The 16,948-nt window shown below is 38.9% G+C and overlaps 1 protein-coding gene across 1 annotated transcript; it reads right to left on the reverse strand.

Annotated features, from left to right (window-relative positions):
* Positions 1–1,808: 1,808 nt before the first annotated feature.
* Positions 1,809–16,524, reverse strand: LOC124120986 (sodium- and chloride-dependent glycine transporter 2-like). Its single transcript, XM_046483922.2, has 15 exons — positions 16,487–16,524; positions 13,795–14,000; positions 13,343–13,474; positions 12,529–12,717; positions 11,984–12,110; positions 11,197–11,329; positions 9,893–10,027; positions 8,969–9,072; positions 7,348–7,472; positions 6,339–6,451; positions 4,955–5,083; positions 4,346–4,445; positions 3,635–3,735; positions 3,092–3,259; positions 1,809–1,950 (listed from the first exon to the last, which is right to left on the reverse strand). Exons 2-15 carry the CDS (start codon positions 13,997–13,999, stop codon positions 1,813–1,815), a joined length of 1,899 nt encoding a protein of 632 aa, XP_046339878.2. The 5' UTR covers position 14,000; positions 16,487–16,524; the 3' UTR covers positions 1,809–1,812.
* Positions 16,525–16,948: the final 424 nt, after the last annotated feature.

A 16,948-nucleotide genomic window follows, 5' to 3' on the forward strand; every position in this document is an offset into this window, starting at 1 on the left:
AGACTTTTGTGACATAGTTTGGATATCAGCACTTCATTACCTAATGAGGTTAACCATTTGCCAGGCATGAAGCTCTCAGCTGACTGTACTGGTGCCGAGTTACTGTCTTTACTTGCACCAAGTAAGAGACTGAAAGAGCTGCAAGATTTTGTCAGTGTCAGCTTTTCCAACTTCAGCAGCAGAAAAAGATGCAAAACATATATTGCATGTACCAGAATTAGGAAAGAATTCAGTAGGTTGGCTATTTGACCCACAGAAGAATGTGCCTTTTCTTCACATTATTACAAATCCGGTGTAGACATGACCGACGAGAACTGCAGAGTTAATGTTGGTGTATTGATGATTCATCACTATCAATATCAATGTTAAATGGATCCGGGGTAGAATAGGCCTTCAGCAACCCATGCTTGCCTTAAAAGGCGACTCTGCTCATCGTAAGAGGCGACTAACGGGATCGGGTGGTCAGGCTCGCTGACTTGGTTGACGCATGTCATCGACCCCAAGTTCGTGGATCGATGCTCATGATGTCGATCACTGGATTGTCTGGTCCAGACTCGATTATTTACAGACCGCCGTCATATAGCTGGAATATTGCTGAGTGCGGCGTTAAACAACAAACCAACCAACCAACCAGGTGTTTGCAAAAAGGTGAACGAAGAGACATGATTAAGTATAATTGCACAACGCATTAAGAAGGTCTCATTGAGCAATAAAACACTGAAAGCAAACTGGTGAATAAAAATTGCATGACTTCTTTAAAGAAGTCGCCCATTTTAACAGACACAATATTTAAAAAATGATAGTGCTTATGATGTTGACATGGCAATAAGACGATAGTGTGTGAGTGAGTTACGATTTATAGTCACCTCAGGAGTATATCGTGACTAAAACTAGATATACATTAACAATACATAAATGTAGACTATATAAAACCTGTCGATAACGGACAGTAGAATAACTAGGCTATCACAGATGTAGATTTAAAACTAGTATCGTTACAAATATTACAAGTACTAGATTCATTTCGCCACGGAATTTGTAACAGAAAATGAAATTAAAAGACGCAAATCCCTGGGTACGTTACGCACACAGGGCTCGACAATGAAACCTCGATGTATCTGTAGTCTACGCTATTGCATATTATCTGTAGTTGATCTATGTTAAGATATAGCTAATACAGCTTGTATTGCGGTTGTTTGTTGGTTTGTTGTTTAACGCCGCACTCAGCAATGTTCCAGCTATATGACGGCGGTCTGTAAATAATCGAGTCTGGACTAGACACTTTTAAGTGATCGACATCATGAGCATCGATCCACGAACTTGGGGTCGATGACATGCGTCAACCAAGTCAGCGAGCCTGACCACCAGATCCCGTTAGTCCCCTTTTACGACAAGCATAGTCACCTTTTACGACAAGTATGGGTTGCTGAAGACTCATTCTACCTCGGCATCTTCACGGGTCTTATATTGCGGAAGTGAAGTGTGTGACGTCCTTGTTTGGTTAATTAAAGAATAAATCGTGTGTGGCCTTCAGTTAGGTCACGGTTAAACAAATGAATGACAACGAATGAAACAACATCAACCTTGTACAACATAAACTTTATAAGACACTCGTGTTTCGTACGATTTAGTCTCTCCCCCTCGTGCGCTATGAAAATACCTTTCTTCACAACACCATTATGAATGAAAATGCAATACTCTTTATTGGTCAGACGGAAAAATATTTACAAATATATATGAAAAATGACAGATATGTATAGCTTGAAGATTTTTAGTAATTTTAATAGTGTACTAAACACCAACTGAGGTTGTCTACGCCCTGTACGATAGCGATGATTTGAAGGCATTCCTGAGAGTAGAAGGTTTCCTGTGTTTCTTGATGTACTCTGCACGGTAAGATGGTTCAGATGGACCCCAGGAGACATCCGGCTTCAGAGACATCTTGGCCCTCTGAAATATATCCAATACCGCTACATATAAAACGTTAACGACAGATTCACCCAGCCTACATTATCTACCGAAACAGTTCGACTGGGTGGGAGCGAAAAGGTGTTCGCGAAAAAGGTAACCATGTCCTGCCCTACCGGTACCACTCGCCACTCACACAATTTGCATAAAGATGTAAGTGTGTTGCCTGACACTGTGCACAGAAAGGTTAGCCTAAAACCCTTTCATTTAGAACATAAGACAAACAAAACGTAACACACATTTCATGGAAATCTGTGACACTGGTACGATTTATCTTACAGCTGCTTACGAACATTTTTACAGTGTTGCATACACACTGAATGCGCCGTCATATACTGACATATCTGCGGTAAGCAGATATTCATTGACCCGTTACAGGATATCCTCCCATGCGAAGAATAATGCGAGATATAATAATACCCTTTGTTAATGACCCCTTTATGCAAGTTTATGTCTTCAATCCCATTAAACACCAACCATTACACGATTTCTCATTGTGGGGACTTTTCATTAAATCACTTAGAACCGACTTATGTGTCATTATTAAAATGTCAGCTGAAGATCTCAACAATGTAGATTTAAAAAAAAAAGTTAGGTGAAAAATGAGGTTTAATGTCGCGTTCAGGATTAGTGCACTTATATCGAGACGTGCATGCACATGTGTGTGCAGCTTCTGGAATAATGCCAGTTTTACAGTGCAAGCTAACTTAGATACCACGCCGCAGATTAATACATCGATATCCCACTCAGACACCTTATACGTACTCCGATCCGACCATTCCCTGTTTTATTCCTGTTTTATTCCCTTATTGTCGGGTGCCAGGCCAGGCAGGGAAACAACGCATACCATCTTTAAACGTCTTTAGTATCACGCAGTCGGGGATCAAACCACCGACCTTCCGATCGCCGACAGACGCTCTATCCACGAGACAATGCAGGCGGTCTTTATTGAGCGAAGTATATATTGTACGATCTCTTGCAAAAGTACAAAAGTCTAATTAAGATAAAACCAAAACAATACCAGTCATAGATCAATTCGCGCACTGTCTATATCACGTATGTGTTATGTTGTTTATGAAGCAAAGTTCTCATTGACAGTGTTGAAAGCTTTTCACTGAATTACCTGGAACAGGCCTCCTTTCCCACGATAAACAGCAACAGCCATCATCATTACGACTGGCATCATTGGAATGGAAGCGATTATCCACCCTATTACAGTCGTGTAATATGGATACACATATTGCCCATATGTTGGGGGTTCATATTGAAGGAACGTGAAAACGAGCGTTGTCTGAAAAATAAAATATATTTTTCATTTATTTGTATACGTTGTGCTCTTTTACTTTATGTGTACGGTATAAACAAACTTTTGTGGAGGCATTAGTAAAGGATAATAAAGTTTAATAGGGTAGACATGTGATTTTTGATTCGAACAATTGATTTGCCTTTCCATGTATTTGTGAAAGTGCCACCGGCCGGGGCAGGATACGCTCACCTTTTCGATTTCACCTCACAGTGATTCATAAACACATGCTGATGACAATCGGAATTGCACAATGAACTCTGTTTTAGCAGAGTTTTTTGTGATTATGGAAATGGTTTCGTCGCTTGCATTTATATCTTGAGGGCAAAGGGACGCGATTCCAGCTCAAACCTTGAAGCCTACCAGGGGCATTGCTGGTGTAATGTAACACCACGTGATCTTGAAGAACAGGGGTGCTGGTCTGCCAATCATCAGTTCAATGTCGTCACTGAAACGGTCAATTCCTAGAAAAACGAAACATGATATAATATAAGTAGTTGTCATGAATGTAGTACTAGCTAATGGAAGCACTGGCGTTGAAGTTATTATATAATTTAGATACTTTTGGAGTCAAATGTAACCTGGAATGTTCGAGAATAGCTACACTAATTCAGCATGGGATAGAACCTACTAGGAGGTATTTAGACTATAAAAGTGGGACAAGAGCATGTCTCTCTCATCTCACATTACATCAAGACCGGCGGATGTGTCAAGATCATTGTTCTGACCCTGGATGTTCAGACTTGGCCTGTTTTGGAAGCTTGACCAGGTGAATATTATTACCTCTGCAATTAAATTTCATATTAGCATGGTAATTGTATTGCCATTGAATTTTGTACTGCCGTTCTATTTTGAACCGCCGTTGTAATTGTTGTGCAGTAATTAGCATTGACGTGTAAACCTAGTTCATTTAATGATACAATTCTTTTACGTACAAATTTCTGGGTTAAAGTATTGTATACATTTTGAAGTCGACACGTAACACAAGATATGTTCAATTAATCTTTGACTCAGTGAGTTTTTAAGACCAAAGGATTCTTGCCAGCGACGCCCGCCCAACCTCCCATTCCTTACCATACAGCCATGATACCATGATACACTCCAGCAAAGCCGCGAATGTGATGAAAATGGCTACTATGTACCAGTCTAGTAACTGGAACACGTATACTCCACTCTGAAATTAAAATTCGTATCCAAATATAGACATGGAAGAACTCAGAATGCAGAACTTACATTGTGTTTCTCTTTCTTTCAAATCACATTAGTCCAAATTGCAATTGTAACCAGAAAACCACGACTTCAGCTTAAATTAAAAACCTCATTGCAATGTCTAAGTCAAGATGTATGAACATTAGCTCTCATAATGTGTATGTTTGTATACATGTGATGTATAATAGGATATCGTAGTGAAAGCCACACAATTTGAAATGTTTGGAAACAGCCGACATGTCAATCTTATCATTTTTAAAATAAAATATATTATGAATATGGAAAGGGAAGAATTGACAAATCATTAAAATTAATGTGTGCTTTTAAAATCTAAGTTCGTATACGATACGGCTTTATCACGGAATATAGGACCAGGCATGTGTTTTTTCGATAGAAGTCCCCATACATTGGGATTCTGGAACGGTTTAGTTCACGTTTCTGTTGGCATAATGATAACCATATGGCCCAACAAACCTCAGTGGTCATCACAAGCCCAACGAGAAATGACACAAGGCAGTAGACTGCATTGATTGGAATTCTCCATTTCACTAGCTTGGAGTATTCATCCAAGATGGCCGTCATGAAGGTTTCAACTTGCGAGAACTTAAAAAAGAGTAACAGGTGTGAATATCTGAGTAAAGAATTTACGCGATACACCATTGGCATAAAGAACAATTATAGTCTTGATAGACGTGTCTTTGTCATATGGATTTCCCCAAGGCATCGCGATAGGATATGGCTGCCATTTTGCCGATGCGATGTTAACTTTCTCACTCACTCACTTTCTAAAGAAAGCGATATAGCTGTCTTTAGACATGCAAAAAGATATATTTTCTGAAATTGTTCAACAGGAACCTTTGCGATGAGGTTTCCAATTTATGTCAGGTACTGAACAACTTACCGCACATGCTGAGTAAATATCTGTCATGTCATATTGTGCTGATGGAAGCGTATGCCACATTCTAAAGACAAATACCACCGACGTAGATGATACTCAAATCTATGTAGACCATACTTATATCTACGTAGATGATACTTCTCACATGTACGTATATTCATCTACAAATATGATTATATGATATTTTATCATCCAAAACTGGCTCTCACAGGAGATATCGCTGCAATGAAATTACATCACAAAGCTTTGCAGACCTTTGTGACATCACTGGTTACCATGACGTCACAATCAAATGACATCACTAATGGCTCTGCTACTGAAACTGTTATCAGTACTTTTTACATTGAAGACACTGCTACTTACTGACTACAAATTGAAAAAGTTGGAAGAATGATGTTGGATGATAAATGTAATCTAACCCTTGTGTCTTTTGATATAAAATATATCAACACTCGGCAAGCCTCGGAATTGTTCCACTTTTATCAACTCGTGTTGATATATTTGATATTAAAAGACACTCGGGTGAGATTCTCTATATAATCGTCAGTGTCGTGACTCAGTCATACTGTTCTGTTGTAGATACTTTTTTCATCGTAGATATAATAGCATATTGTAAATATTGTAGATGAAAATATCATCTGCGAACATCATCAAGTCTGCAAACCACATTGTACAAAACTGCACTTGCTCCGTACATGTACTTGTCATGGAGAGATATCCTGCCCCAGAATACCCACATGGTATAACAATCTGTATCACAAATTCAGCTTTTGCAGTTTCTTCTACAGGGTGAGAAGCCATAATACAGACATGCTACTCAAAGAAGCGTTTAAACCAACTCACTCAATCATTGGGTGTATTTAGTTGAATGTGTAAAATCATATTTATGAAAACTAAGTTTGACATATTTTCCAGAGGGCATGAAGCCAATATCAGCTTAAGTATACATTATTGTCTAACCAGAGAATCCATTGCAAGGAGGATGATCATGACAAAGAAGATAACACTCCACAGCTGAGGAAGCGGAAGATGAGCCAGGGCTTCTGGATAAATAACAAAGCCCAATCCAGGTCCTGCAAATAAACAAATTTGGTATAACACATTCATCAGTCCTGGAAAATATACATCACATGTGTACACTTAGGGATTAGTACTGAAACCCTCACTACAACCGTAAATAAACTAGAGGGCAAAAGAAAGTATACATCAATGTTTGATGGTCAATAAAATGAAAACAAACAAGAGAATGTTATTCGATGATGGTGTATGCTTTAATAGGGTCACAGGCGATAGTCCATGCACAATTTCAGTGCGAAACAAAATTCATTTTATAATCATAGAAAAGGGATTGTACGATTCCGACAATATAGCAATTGTATATGAATCACTGTCATATAATGTACTAGGTGTTCGCGAAAAGATGTAATATACCCGGTGGCACCCGTCACAAGTACATGCAAAGGCAAATCAATTATTCAAACTATCCATGTGAATGTTGAATGCTACCGGTAGAGCAGGACGTATCAGGCATGCTCTTTTCGCGAACACCTTGTGTAATCACCGATTTTCATTGATCCATTCATATAATTTCCCCCGCTGTTTTGCCTTTTAAGCCCAATGGAAACTGTTTCGGAAGATAATGGAGACTGGTTATTATCTGGCTTTGACGTTTTATAAACACACTGGCAAAATAAAGTATACACTTTTAATTTTGATGATGCCACAAATTACACCTTAAACCATTACACCACCTCCACCACAGGGATGAACTTTTTGAATACAGCCTGGCACCAAACGTCTTGGGGTGAAATCAATTTGAAAATGTATACTTTCTTTTGTCCATGTGTTTATAAAACGTCAACGCCAGAGCATATATTTATACACACACACGCGCAGGCTGAAATGCCAATAAGTGTGATAATATTTTTTTTATCATTAATGACATGTCAGCAAAATTATATGTAGTTACCTGATGAAACAACTTTCGTTATGGGTACGTTCGCTTCGTGAGACATATATCCAAGGATCGTAAAGACAACAAGACCAGCAAACATGCTTGTTCCTTCGCACACAAATGTGCTTAGAATCGCATTCCTGGATCAATTAAAACAAACTGTGTTCATTAAATCAAAACAACCAGGAACCAACTTGTATCAGAATTAAGAAACGTTATTGAGTCTTTCATTGATATATTTGGTGCATTTGTCTATACATTTCTAATAATTAAAGTTAATTGGAAGCCCCTCAGAAGATCCTGGTTAGAATTGGTCTTCAGCAACCCATGCTTGTCGTAAGAGGCGACTAACGGGATCATATTGTCGAATCCGAATCATATTGCGTAGATGTCAGTCACTAGAATGTCTGATCCAGGCTCGATTAATTACAGTTCGCCGTCATATAGATGAAATATTGCGGACGGTAGCGTCATACAACAGCTAAACAAAAACCAACTGATCATAATTTCGATCCATAAACAGTTTGATAGAAGACTGCTTCAAGCACGTACTATGAAGCAGGTCATGCACCACAGTTCAACAAATATACACTTTAAAGCACCATTAATTGTCAGCCAATCATGTAAAATATCACATCTAATAGCAGCATTCAATAATGAATTCAGCAACCCATGCTTGCCGTAAAAAGTTACTATGCTCGCTGATTCCGTTGATGCATGCCATCGATCCCAATTGCGTAGATCGATGCTCATGATACCAACAACTGGATTGCCTAGTCAAGTTTCGATTACTTACAGACGGCCGTCATATAGCTGGAATTTTGCTGTGTGCATCGATAAACAACAAACAAACAATGTACAATAAGATATATTATTCCTTTCATTAAGAGAAACGTCAATTAGTCCACGATTTTCCTGATGACCGTCCTACCGCGAAAGAAAATATATATTCGAAACCACCTCTACATCATCTACTGTCAGCAGGCCGTTACAAATACTCGTCAGACTTATTAAGACCGGAATGTTGAACACAATGACGTCCTTTGCGTGAAAAGCAATTTAGAAGAAAAAAACTGAAAGGGTCGCGTCATATCATTTCGGGAATGCCTACTGGATGAGTCCGCTAAGCAATTGTATTGTCTCTGTTTGAATTATGGTGTAAGTAAATGACCAAAAAATGGACAGGGATTAAATCCGATCGTTGATGATCCCTGAATTCAACCATTTAAATTATATATATTTGACTTAACCGAAGCAAAATGACATCCATTATTACGAATTAGTTTGCGTTACTTTGTCATGGGACAGTGCAGCTGACCTGACGTTGTTTTAGTTCATTTGTTTTGTATCCAAGCTTTGCAAATTCGACAAAACCCTTTCCATGTTCACAAGACATCTATGTCAAAAGCAGAGTCGAATGTACGATACCGACTATATCATGAACAGGTTTTTTATGAATCACTATCAAATTGGGATCCTACTTTGTACTTTTTGTTTGATGTACTTATACACCGCCATGTTTTATCTTGTAATCCGAAACTGTTACCTCTGTACTTTACTTGCTTTTATTGCTTTGAAATTTCCAGAAAGATCCCCTTCTAAATGAAGCATGACAATGACACTGTGGTAAGATTACCTGAGACAGTTTGTGTGGAACTTGGTGTAGCTGGACATGGTAATGATACAACCCCAGGCTGGACCCAGAGAGTAGAACACCTGTAGACACGCCTCCAACCAGACCTGATGAAGAAGTACATGACTTCATGATTATTTTCCAAAGCAAAATGGATTATGGTGGAACATCATGTCAGAAAGTAAATTGATTGAAAGAACGTTACATTTAATATTTTTGTTGGTTGCTAAATTCAAGTATGTCTGGAGTCTCGAGACTCTTCAGTTCAGAGAAGCCGTTTTCATTTTCTCAGCATTATATTGGGAGGTATTGCAGCATTACTGTGATAATGTTTAGTCTTCAACTTAGAACCAATGAAATCCAAAATTTCGGTTTTGTTGACATAATCAATAGAAGGTAGCCATAGAAATTCTGCGTTGAACACACCTATACAGAGTCATCAGCCATCCGAACAAGGTAATGAAATCTTTTATCACTGTATGCAGGTATCTTACAATTAAGGTTAGGTAATGATGAAAACTATGTATTCAGCATCTTATCAAATATACAGTTTAATTAATTAGCAGGTAATCGTATGTTGTTATTGGTTTATTGTTTAACGCCGCAGTCAGCAATATTGTAGCTATTTGACGGCGGATAGTAAATAATCGAGTTTGGACCAGAGAATGCAGTGATTGACAACATGAGCAACGATCCACGCAATAGGAATGACATACATCAACCAAGTCAGCGACCCTGACCACCCGATCCCGTCAGTCGCCTCTTACGACAAGCAAAGTCGCCTTTACGACAAGCAAAGTCGCCTTTAGGGCAAGCATGGTTGCTAAAGATCTGTTCTAACCCGCATCTTTACGGGTGAGGTAATCTTATCAGTTCACGATATTACATGGCCCGAATTATAATTGTGTTTGTTTTGTGATATAGTACCTGTATTTCCAGAAGTTTACTGAAGTTTGGGGTGATATAGAATATAGCTCCATCGGTTCCGCCTGGTAGAGTCAGGCCACGAATGAGCAGTACGATCAGGATCACATAGGGTAAGGTTGCTGTTACATAGACAGCCTGAAATATATCAAGATATAGTCCTTTTATTCATTGTGCTGGCAATGTATTGTATTGTCATACTTTTATCAACATGCAAATTACCTTCTCTGTACTGTCAGTATCTTATATCAATCTTATTATCATACTTTATACTTTCTGGACACCAAAACCAGTATCTTTTTACTTCATATTCCGTCTATCTCTATTCATGTTATCAAAGCGAAATAAATACATCCAGGTAAACTTCTAACGAAAGGTAATACCTTTCAAGAAAAACGCTACCCTTTTACCATACAAGTAAAATACATCTAAAATATTACTTTTCTCTCAGTACCTCAATCTAATCAAAACTGTCTTGCTCATGGTCCTGCTTTAAGTTACATAAGACTGACACTATACAATCAAGTCCCGTTAATCCGACATGGTTGGTTGCATATGATTATGTCGGATTAACGAGTATGTCTGATAAACGAAATTAGGTAGTATCAACGTTCGTGATCGAAAATTGGAAACTACACGATAGATAACGATACAAACACGTAATAAAAAAATAAAAATGAAATATTCATATTGTTATGTTAAATTGCTAGGGGAATATGTTTTCTATTTCTGTAAGACTGACACTATGAAGTCAAGTCGCGTTAATCCGACATGGTTGGTTGCATATGATTATGTCGGAGTAAAGAGTATGTCTGATAAACGAAATTAGGTAGTATCAACGTTCGTGATCGATAATTGGAAACTACACGATAGATAACGATACAAACACGTAATAAAAAAATAGAAATGAAATATTCATATTGTTATGTTACATTGCTAGGGGAATATGTTTTCTAATCATGCAACCTCTAAAGCTTAGCACAAAACAGCTGTTACGGGCTGTATGATTTATTCAAATACTTTAAAAAGCATAGTCTGGAATGGAAGTCGCAAGTTTGAAACTGGTACCGCAAAGCTTCAGAAAGCCGCTTTCTAAGTGGCTAACGTTGACTTCACGTTAGTCATTTCATTGGTCGGTCATAGTTCGCGAAAGGTTGTTCTGACGTGACCTGTAATGGGTTGTTGCAAATTAGGTGTGTCGGAGTCTGATTTCGATAATGTCGGATTAACGGGTCTAAATAGCACTGATTTAATCGGTTCCCATAATAAGTGTTGGATAAAGCCGATTGACTTCACTGTATTTATACCTTCCCAACAGATCGCACGCCTTTCACCACGCATATGAAAATGAGAAACCAGGATGCCAGAAGACACAAGGCCATCTCCCACTTGATTGATCCAGTGTCGTCGATGCCTTTCGATATACCAAGCGCCTTGTATCTGAATATACGATAAACGTCAAGTTCAAGATCATTGCTCTTATATTGCGACATTCATACACATGTATGTGAGTGGGTGTAGTTTTACGCCGTTTTTAGCAATATTCCAGCAATATCACGGCGGGGGACACCAGAAATGGGCTTCACACATTGTACCCATGTCGGGAATTGAACCCGGGTCTTCGGCGTGACGAGCGAACGCTTTAACCACTAGGCTACCCGACAGCCCCTCATACACATGTGTAGTAGTCCGAACTGCAGGTTTTATAGCCCTCCGAGATACCATGCCGCAGTTTAACATAGATACCCCACTCATCTCAGTATACTGACTCCGGGCCAGCCACTCCTGTTTCATCCACTAAATGTCCAACACCAGGCAGTATAACATCAAGTTCCATCGTTTAACGTCTTTTGGTATTATGTGATAATAGATCGAACAACCGACCTATCGCTCACCAGATAAACGCTTTATACTATGTGAATATAATGTTCTAACCCGGATCTTCACGGGTTTTAACTTCAGGTAGCCAGATTAGACGATATCATAACTAAAAATATATTTGCTGTTTTATTCTCCAAATAATTTAAATCATTATATCAAAGAGAAATGATTGCAAATTAGTATCATAATAGCAAACGGTAAACCTCAACGTACTGCCAAAATTCTTCTGCAGCTGTGCGATATTCAATGTTTGAGTCGTCAACACTGTATGTTGTGATATTGCTGTAAGTTGCATTGATGCTGTAGGTCTTGTTGAACTGGTCAGTCGTGACATTAAACCCTGCAGAATATAAGTTCAATATTTCTTTCCATGCATTGTTTGTTGAACAACATGAAGGTTATTAGCTAACGTTGATGATGACATATTCAGGAACTCATGATACAGAAACACCCTGTTAAACATAGACATTTCTATCATACATTTCAAATACAGTTTTAGTGAGTGAGTCAGTATGGTTTTACGCCGCTTTTAGCAATATTCCAGCAATATCACAGCGGGGGACACAAGAAATGGGCTTCAAACATTGCACCCATGTCGGGAATCGAACCCGGGTCTTCAGCGTGATGAGCAAACGCTTTAACCACCAGGCTACTCGACCGCCCCAAATACAGTTTTAAACGTTGACTTTACATTTTTGAACTGTACCACTTGTCATCTGTTCAGATTGCATGTAATTTACAGACATTGACAGTGATACCTCCAGATAATCTATGATGTAATGCCTCGACGTCAGTAACACAAGTGTCCGTGTTCCATGTGTTGTTACAGTCTGTCCAAGGTAGGACGGAGTTGAAAGAGGCGATGGCATAGTACATCGCCCAGCCACAGATTACGTTGAGATAGACGGCAGACCCAACGCATATGATCAGCATACCAATGCCTATACCTGCAAGAAAGACAATGACGTGATATTTCATATCATATAGATGATAACTGGTTGAAAAACAGCTTGCGGTTATCCATTCGAGTTACCTGAAAAAAGTACACATCGCAGCAGACTGTATCAACTTTGTCATTCAGTGAATTATACTTTTATTGGAATGAAAAGTCTAAAACATTTTGATGCTATTGTGTCTCGTATTACATATGAAATGTTTTATAGCCAGAATATAAGGGAATGTTACCCACTTACAATATCATTGTTTCTATAGGTTTTTGTTAAATTTAACTTTGTAAGGAAACCATTTCAACGCTGGGAGGCTACGGGGTAGCCTAGTGGTTAAAGCGTTTACCTACCAGAGGGCCCCGGTCGATTTACCACATGGGTACAATTTGTGAAGCCCGTTTTGTGTACCATGTGATGATTTACTAGGATATTTCTCAAAGCGACGAAAAGCTCGCTCACTCACTCACTCACTCACTCACTCACTCACTCACTCACTCACTCACAACGATGGGAAAGGGGTTCGGGATCATATGACTCTTATGTCCCTTTTATATCCTCGAACAAGAAAAACATGTTTCAGCTGACCAGAAATATAAGTTGCTCTTACAACAAAGTAGACACTTACCCTTCATCAATGGACAAAGGTTCCAGACGTGTGAAGGACCCATCCCTGAAAACTGTCCCAGTGCCACTTCAAGAAAAACAAGTGGAAGGCCACACAGCACAAGGCACACGATGAAAGGAATCAAGAACGCCCCTAAAACAAACAGAAAACATTTAATTGTTTTAGATAATGCCTATAGTCTATGTGCATGGACGATTGGTCATGGAAGAACCCTTTTAGCCAGTAACCAACGTGTTACATGAATAATAGATTTCAGTCAAGTCAAATGGTTTTTTTGTTTGTTTGTTTGTTTGTTTAAAACGCCACACTCTCATCCAGTGAGTGACACAAATCAGCTCATATATACGTAAGCATTTTTGGATGTCCTATGAAGGATGAAGTAACTCCTTTTAACAAAGCAATAGTTATTGATATGGAATAAATCGCCTTGGAAAATGCCAATATCTGATAACCTCCTCCGTTTCTCTGACAGATGTACGGAAATCGCCACACGTTGCCAAGTGCTACACAGAAGCCAATCATAGACAGCAGGTATTCTATCTGGGAAGCCCATTTGTCCCTCGCCTCTCTCCTCTCTATTTCGTCATGATCGGAGTCCTCGGAGTCCTTCGACTCTACCGCAGCAACTTTCACGTCATACGTCAAGTTGGGATGCATTCTGAAGAGGACATATACAGTAATGAGTGAGTGAGTTAATGGGTTTAACGCCCCTGTGAACATTATTTGAGTTATATCACGGTGCATAAGCTTAAAGTCTGAAGTCTAAGATGCATGTCTTAGACGTTTACCACTTTGGTGAAACCCACGAGCACGGGTATGGTGCTGACAAACCTAGAAACATAATCGGGGCCAACCGGGACTCGAACCCATGATCGTAGGTTTCTGACGTCCCGAAGGGACGCAACTCTGCACAACAAATTTCTGCACCTCTGACGAATGGGACACCTGTGTTCCCAACAGAATATGGTTATAACGAAAAAGCGACGGGAGAAATCAGTTTGTTATATACGTCTTATCTGACGTGTTCCTTGCATGAGTATCAAATGTCATTTGATTTGAGAGAAACAATTATATGGGGGTCAATTCTACAAATGATGATGTTTGATTGAAGGTGTTGACTGAATTGATAAGAATGCCTATCCTAATTTCCAAATCCTAATATTTTACACTTGGTTATTATTATATACTGAGCATATATAAATAAATACCATGTCACGAAAAAGAAGTCATCAAATGTTCGGAAATGAAACCATTTGAGTCTTTGTTGTTCTTGATGAAAATATCAAGATATATGGTGCTGGGTACTGGCGCTCACTAAACGCAGTCATTTCTGTTCCGCGAATTTATGCACGATATTACCCACGTATAAGCATTCTGTCCTTCCTACAAAATTACTCAAATGAACATTGTCGAATGGGCTTAACATTGTCAGCAATTGTGGACCCTCTTTTTCTGTAGTTACTTGGGCTCATTTTCCGCCCTGTTTACACATATCATACAGATACGCCAAGAATGGTAGTCAAAGCTGTTTAACGTCTATTTTTATTAACATTTTACGAAGCTACAAACGGACCAATGTGTTTTTATGCACAAAAACACGCCTTGTCCATTTCAATCATTTTGGGAGTATGAAGTTTGAATGTGACCTTCCCCTCCCTCTTCTGAAATATATTTTTGTAAATATAACTGATGATAGTACGGATACATCAATCTACTCCCAGTTGCAAGAGTTATAGGTGTCTATATGAAAATAACATGTTTAGGCTGAAGTTTCATTCCACTGATCCACGTATACGTTGGTGCACACGCTACGTTTGTAACCTTATGAAATCAGTGGGGCAAATTTGCCAAAGACGGAGTCTCACAGACCCTGAACCATATTATTTTCCCTTCTGCCCAGCCCTTTCTGTAATGCAAAAGGTCTAAATGAAGTAAGTCTATATTTTCTCAAGTTTCAGGTTCTGAATCTCCCATCTCGCAGTTATTTGTTTCCATAAAAATAAACCATTTGCAGAAACTAAGCGTGTACAAAAAGACGTACAGTTCCTAAGGACCCTGAACTGACTGGACAGTGACAAGTATAACCAACAAATCTATTATAATGTTGTGGCTATGCAGACATGTGGCTTTCCAGACTCATTTCTTCTCAAAATGATAAGAAAACAGCGTTATTACTAGTCTCCACCATGGACCACATTATAATTGCATATAGTACTAAATATATACTGTAAAAAAGAGTCCTATAAAGCTTCCAGAAGAGACAGGCACTTTGGCCGCTTTATGTCATCTGATAAACGTATTAAATATGAAATTAATACACACAAAAGGACCCTACTCTGGAGAATATAACTCAGTCTTGATAAATATCTCTTCAGTAGTTTCTGTACTAAATAGATTTACATGGATCAAGGGTCATAACCAAACTAAGTCTTGACAAGTAACTCTTAGATAAGCTTGCGAACTTGAGTAATTTCTGAGAATAGTTGTCCCCATAACTCAGTACAAAATGAATTCACGATACCAAACATTTGAGATCATGACCAGGAACCATTCCAATGGAAGATATTCTAAATTCTTGCAGTGGGGTTGCAAGATAGGGTCCTGCCATCCTGCTGAGTTGAGGTCTTTTGCAGGGCAGGGTGTGTAAACCCCAGTATTGCCTAAGCTAAATCCAGCATTAAAACCGTGCCACAGGTAGGATGCCCCCTTATACCTAGGATATTCTGATAGACAGGACATAAACGCTTGCAAATTTATTGGAGAACTCCTTTTATCTTGGATAGTTGGGGCGGTCGGGAAGCCTAGTGGTTAAAGCGTTCACACGTCACGCCGAAGACCCGGGTTCCATTTCCAAAATGGGTACAATGTGTGGAGCCCATTTCTGGCGTCCCCCGCCGTGATATTGCCGGAATATTGCTAAAAGCGGCGTAAAACCATACTCACTCACTCATCTTCTAAAAAACACAGCATTCAATACAAAGAATATCCTTTTCGTGTACAGTGCATAAACACTTCCTAAGTTTTTGAATGCCTAATGCATTATACCCACTTTGCAATTTAAGCAGTGCGTTCTTATAATGCATTTTTTCTATTATAAGCGTTTGCAGTATTAATGTTAAAATAAGAAACAGTATCATGACCTACCTGATAACTGCCCTCAACTATCTGACAGCCAAGGTGTGTGCCCCAAATAATCTCAAGGTTTGCGCATATTATATCCTTATTTAAAATCGATCGTTTTCAGATTATTTTAACCAAGCGAATCGTGGCATTAGAACCCTGCATTCTGATTGTCCAACTGTTCACATTTTGCAACAAATACACAGCTTGACGCTTTTACAGTACTGTGTCTGCGGACCATAACGTTGCTCATAGGGTATGTAATTAGTTATTGACTTCTCGTATTGAGGTGGTTTAACTAACATGGTAACAGTTATTATCTTGTTTTACCAAAGCCAACATTGAAACAGATCTTCACGGATCCCTGAATTCGTCCGTTTAAACCACTGCTATGCCATATTAGACATCACTTCTGCTATGACCAAACTTTCCACGTTTTGTTTTGTCATGCTAAAATGAAGATAACCGTATGCTTTTCCAATTAGC

This window comes from Haliotis rufescens, unplaced genomic scaffold (genome assembly GCF_023055435.1).
Source record: "Haliotis rufescens isolate VD_foot unplaced genomic scaffold, xgHalRufe1.0.p SCAF_8, whole genome shotgun sequence".
Classification (NCBI taxonomy): Eukaryota; Metazoa; Mollusca; class Gastropoda; order Lepetellida; family Haliotidae; genus Haliotis; species Haliotis rufescens.

Excerpts from the sequence above, each read along its gene's own strand:
- LOC124120986 (XM_046483922.2), bottom strand. The coding sequence starts at position 13,999 with ATGCATCCCAACTTGACGTATGACGTGAAAGTTGCTGCGGTAGAGTCG. Across the intron at positions 12,111-12,528 it reads ACATCATAGATTATCTGGAG|GGTTTAATGTCACGACTGAC; the intron begins GTATCACTGTCA and ends TATATTCTGCAG. Across the intron at positions 11,330-11,983 it reads GCTGCAGAAGAATTTTGGCA|ATACAAGGCGCTTGGTATAT; the intron begins GTACGTTGAGGT and ends TCGTATATTCAG.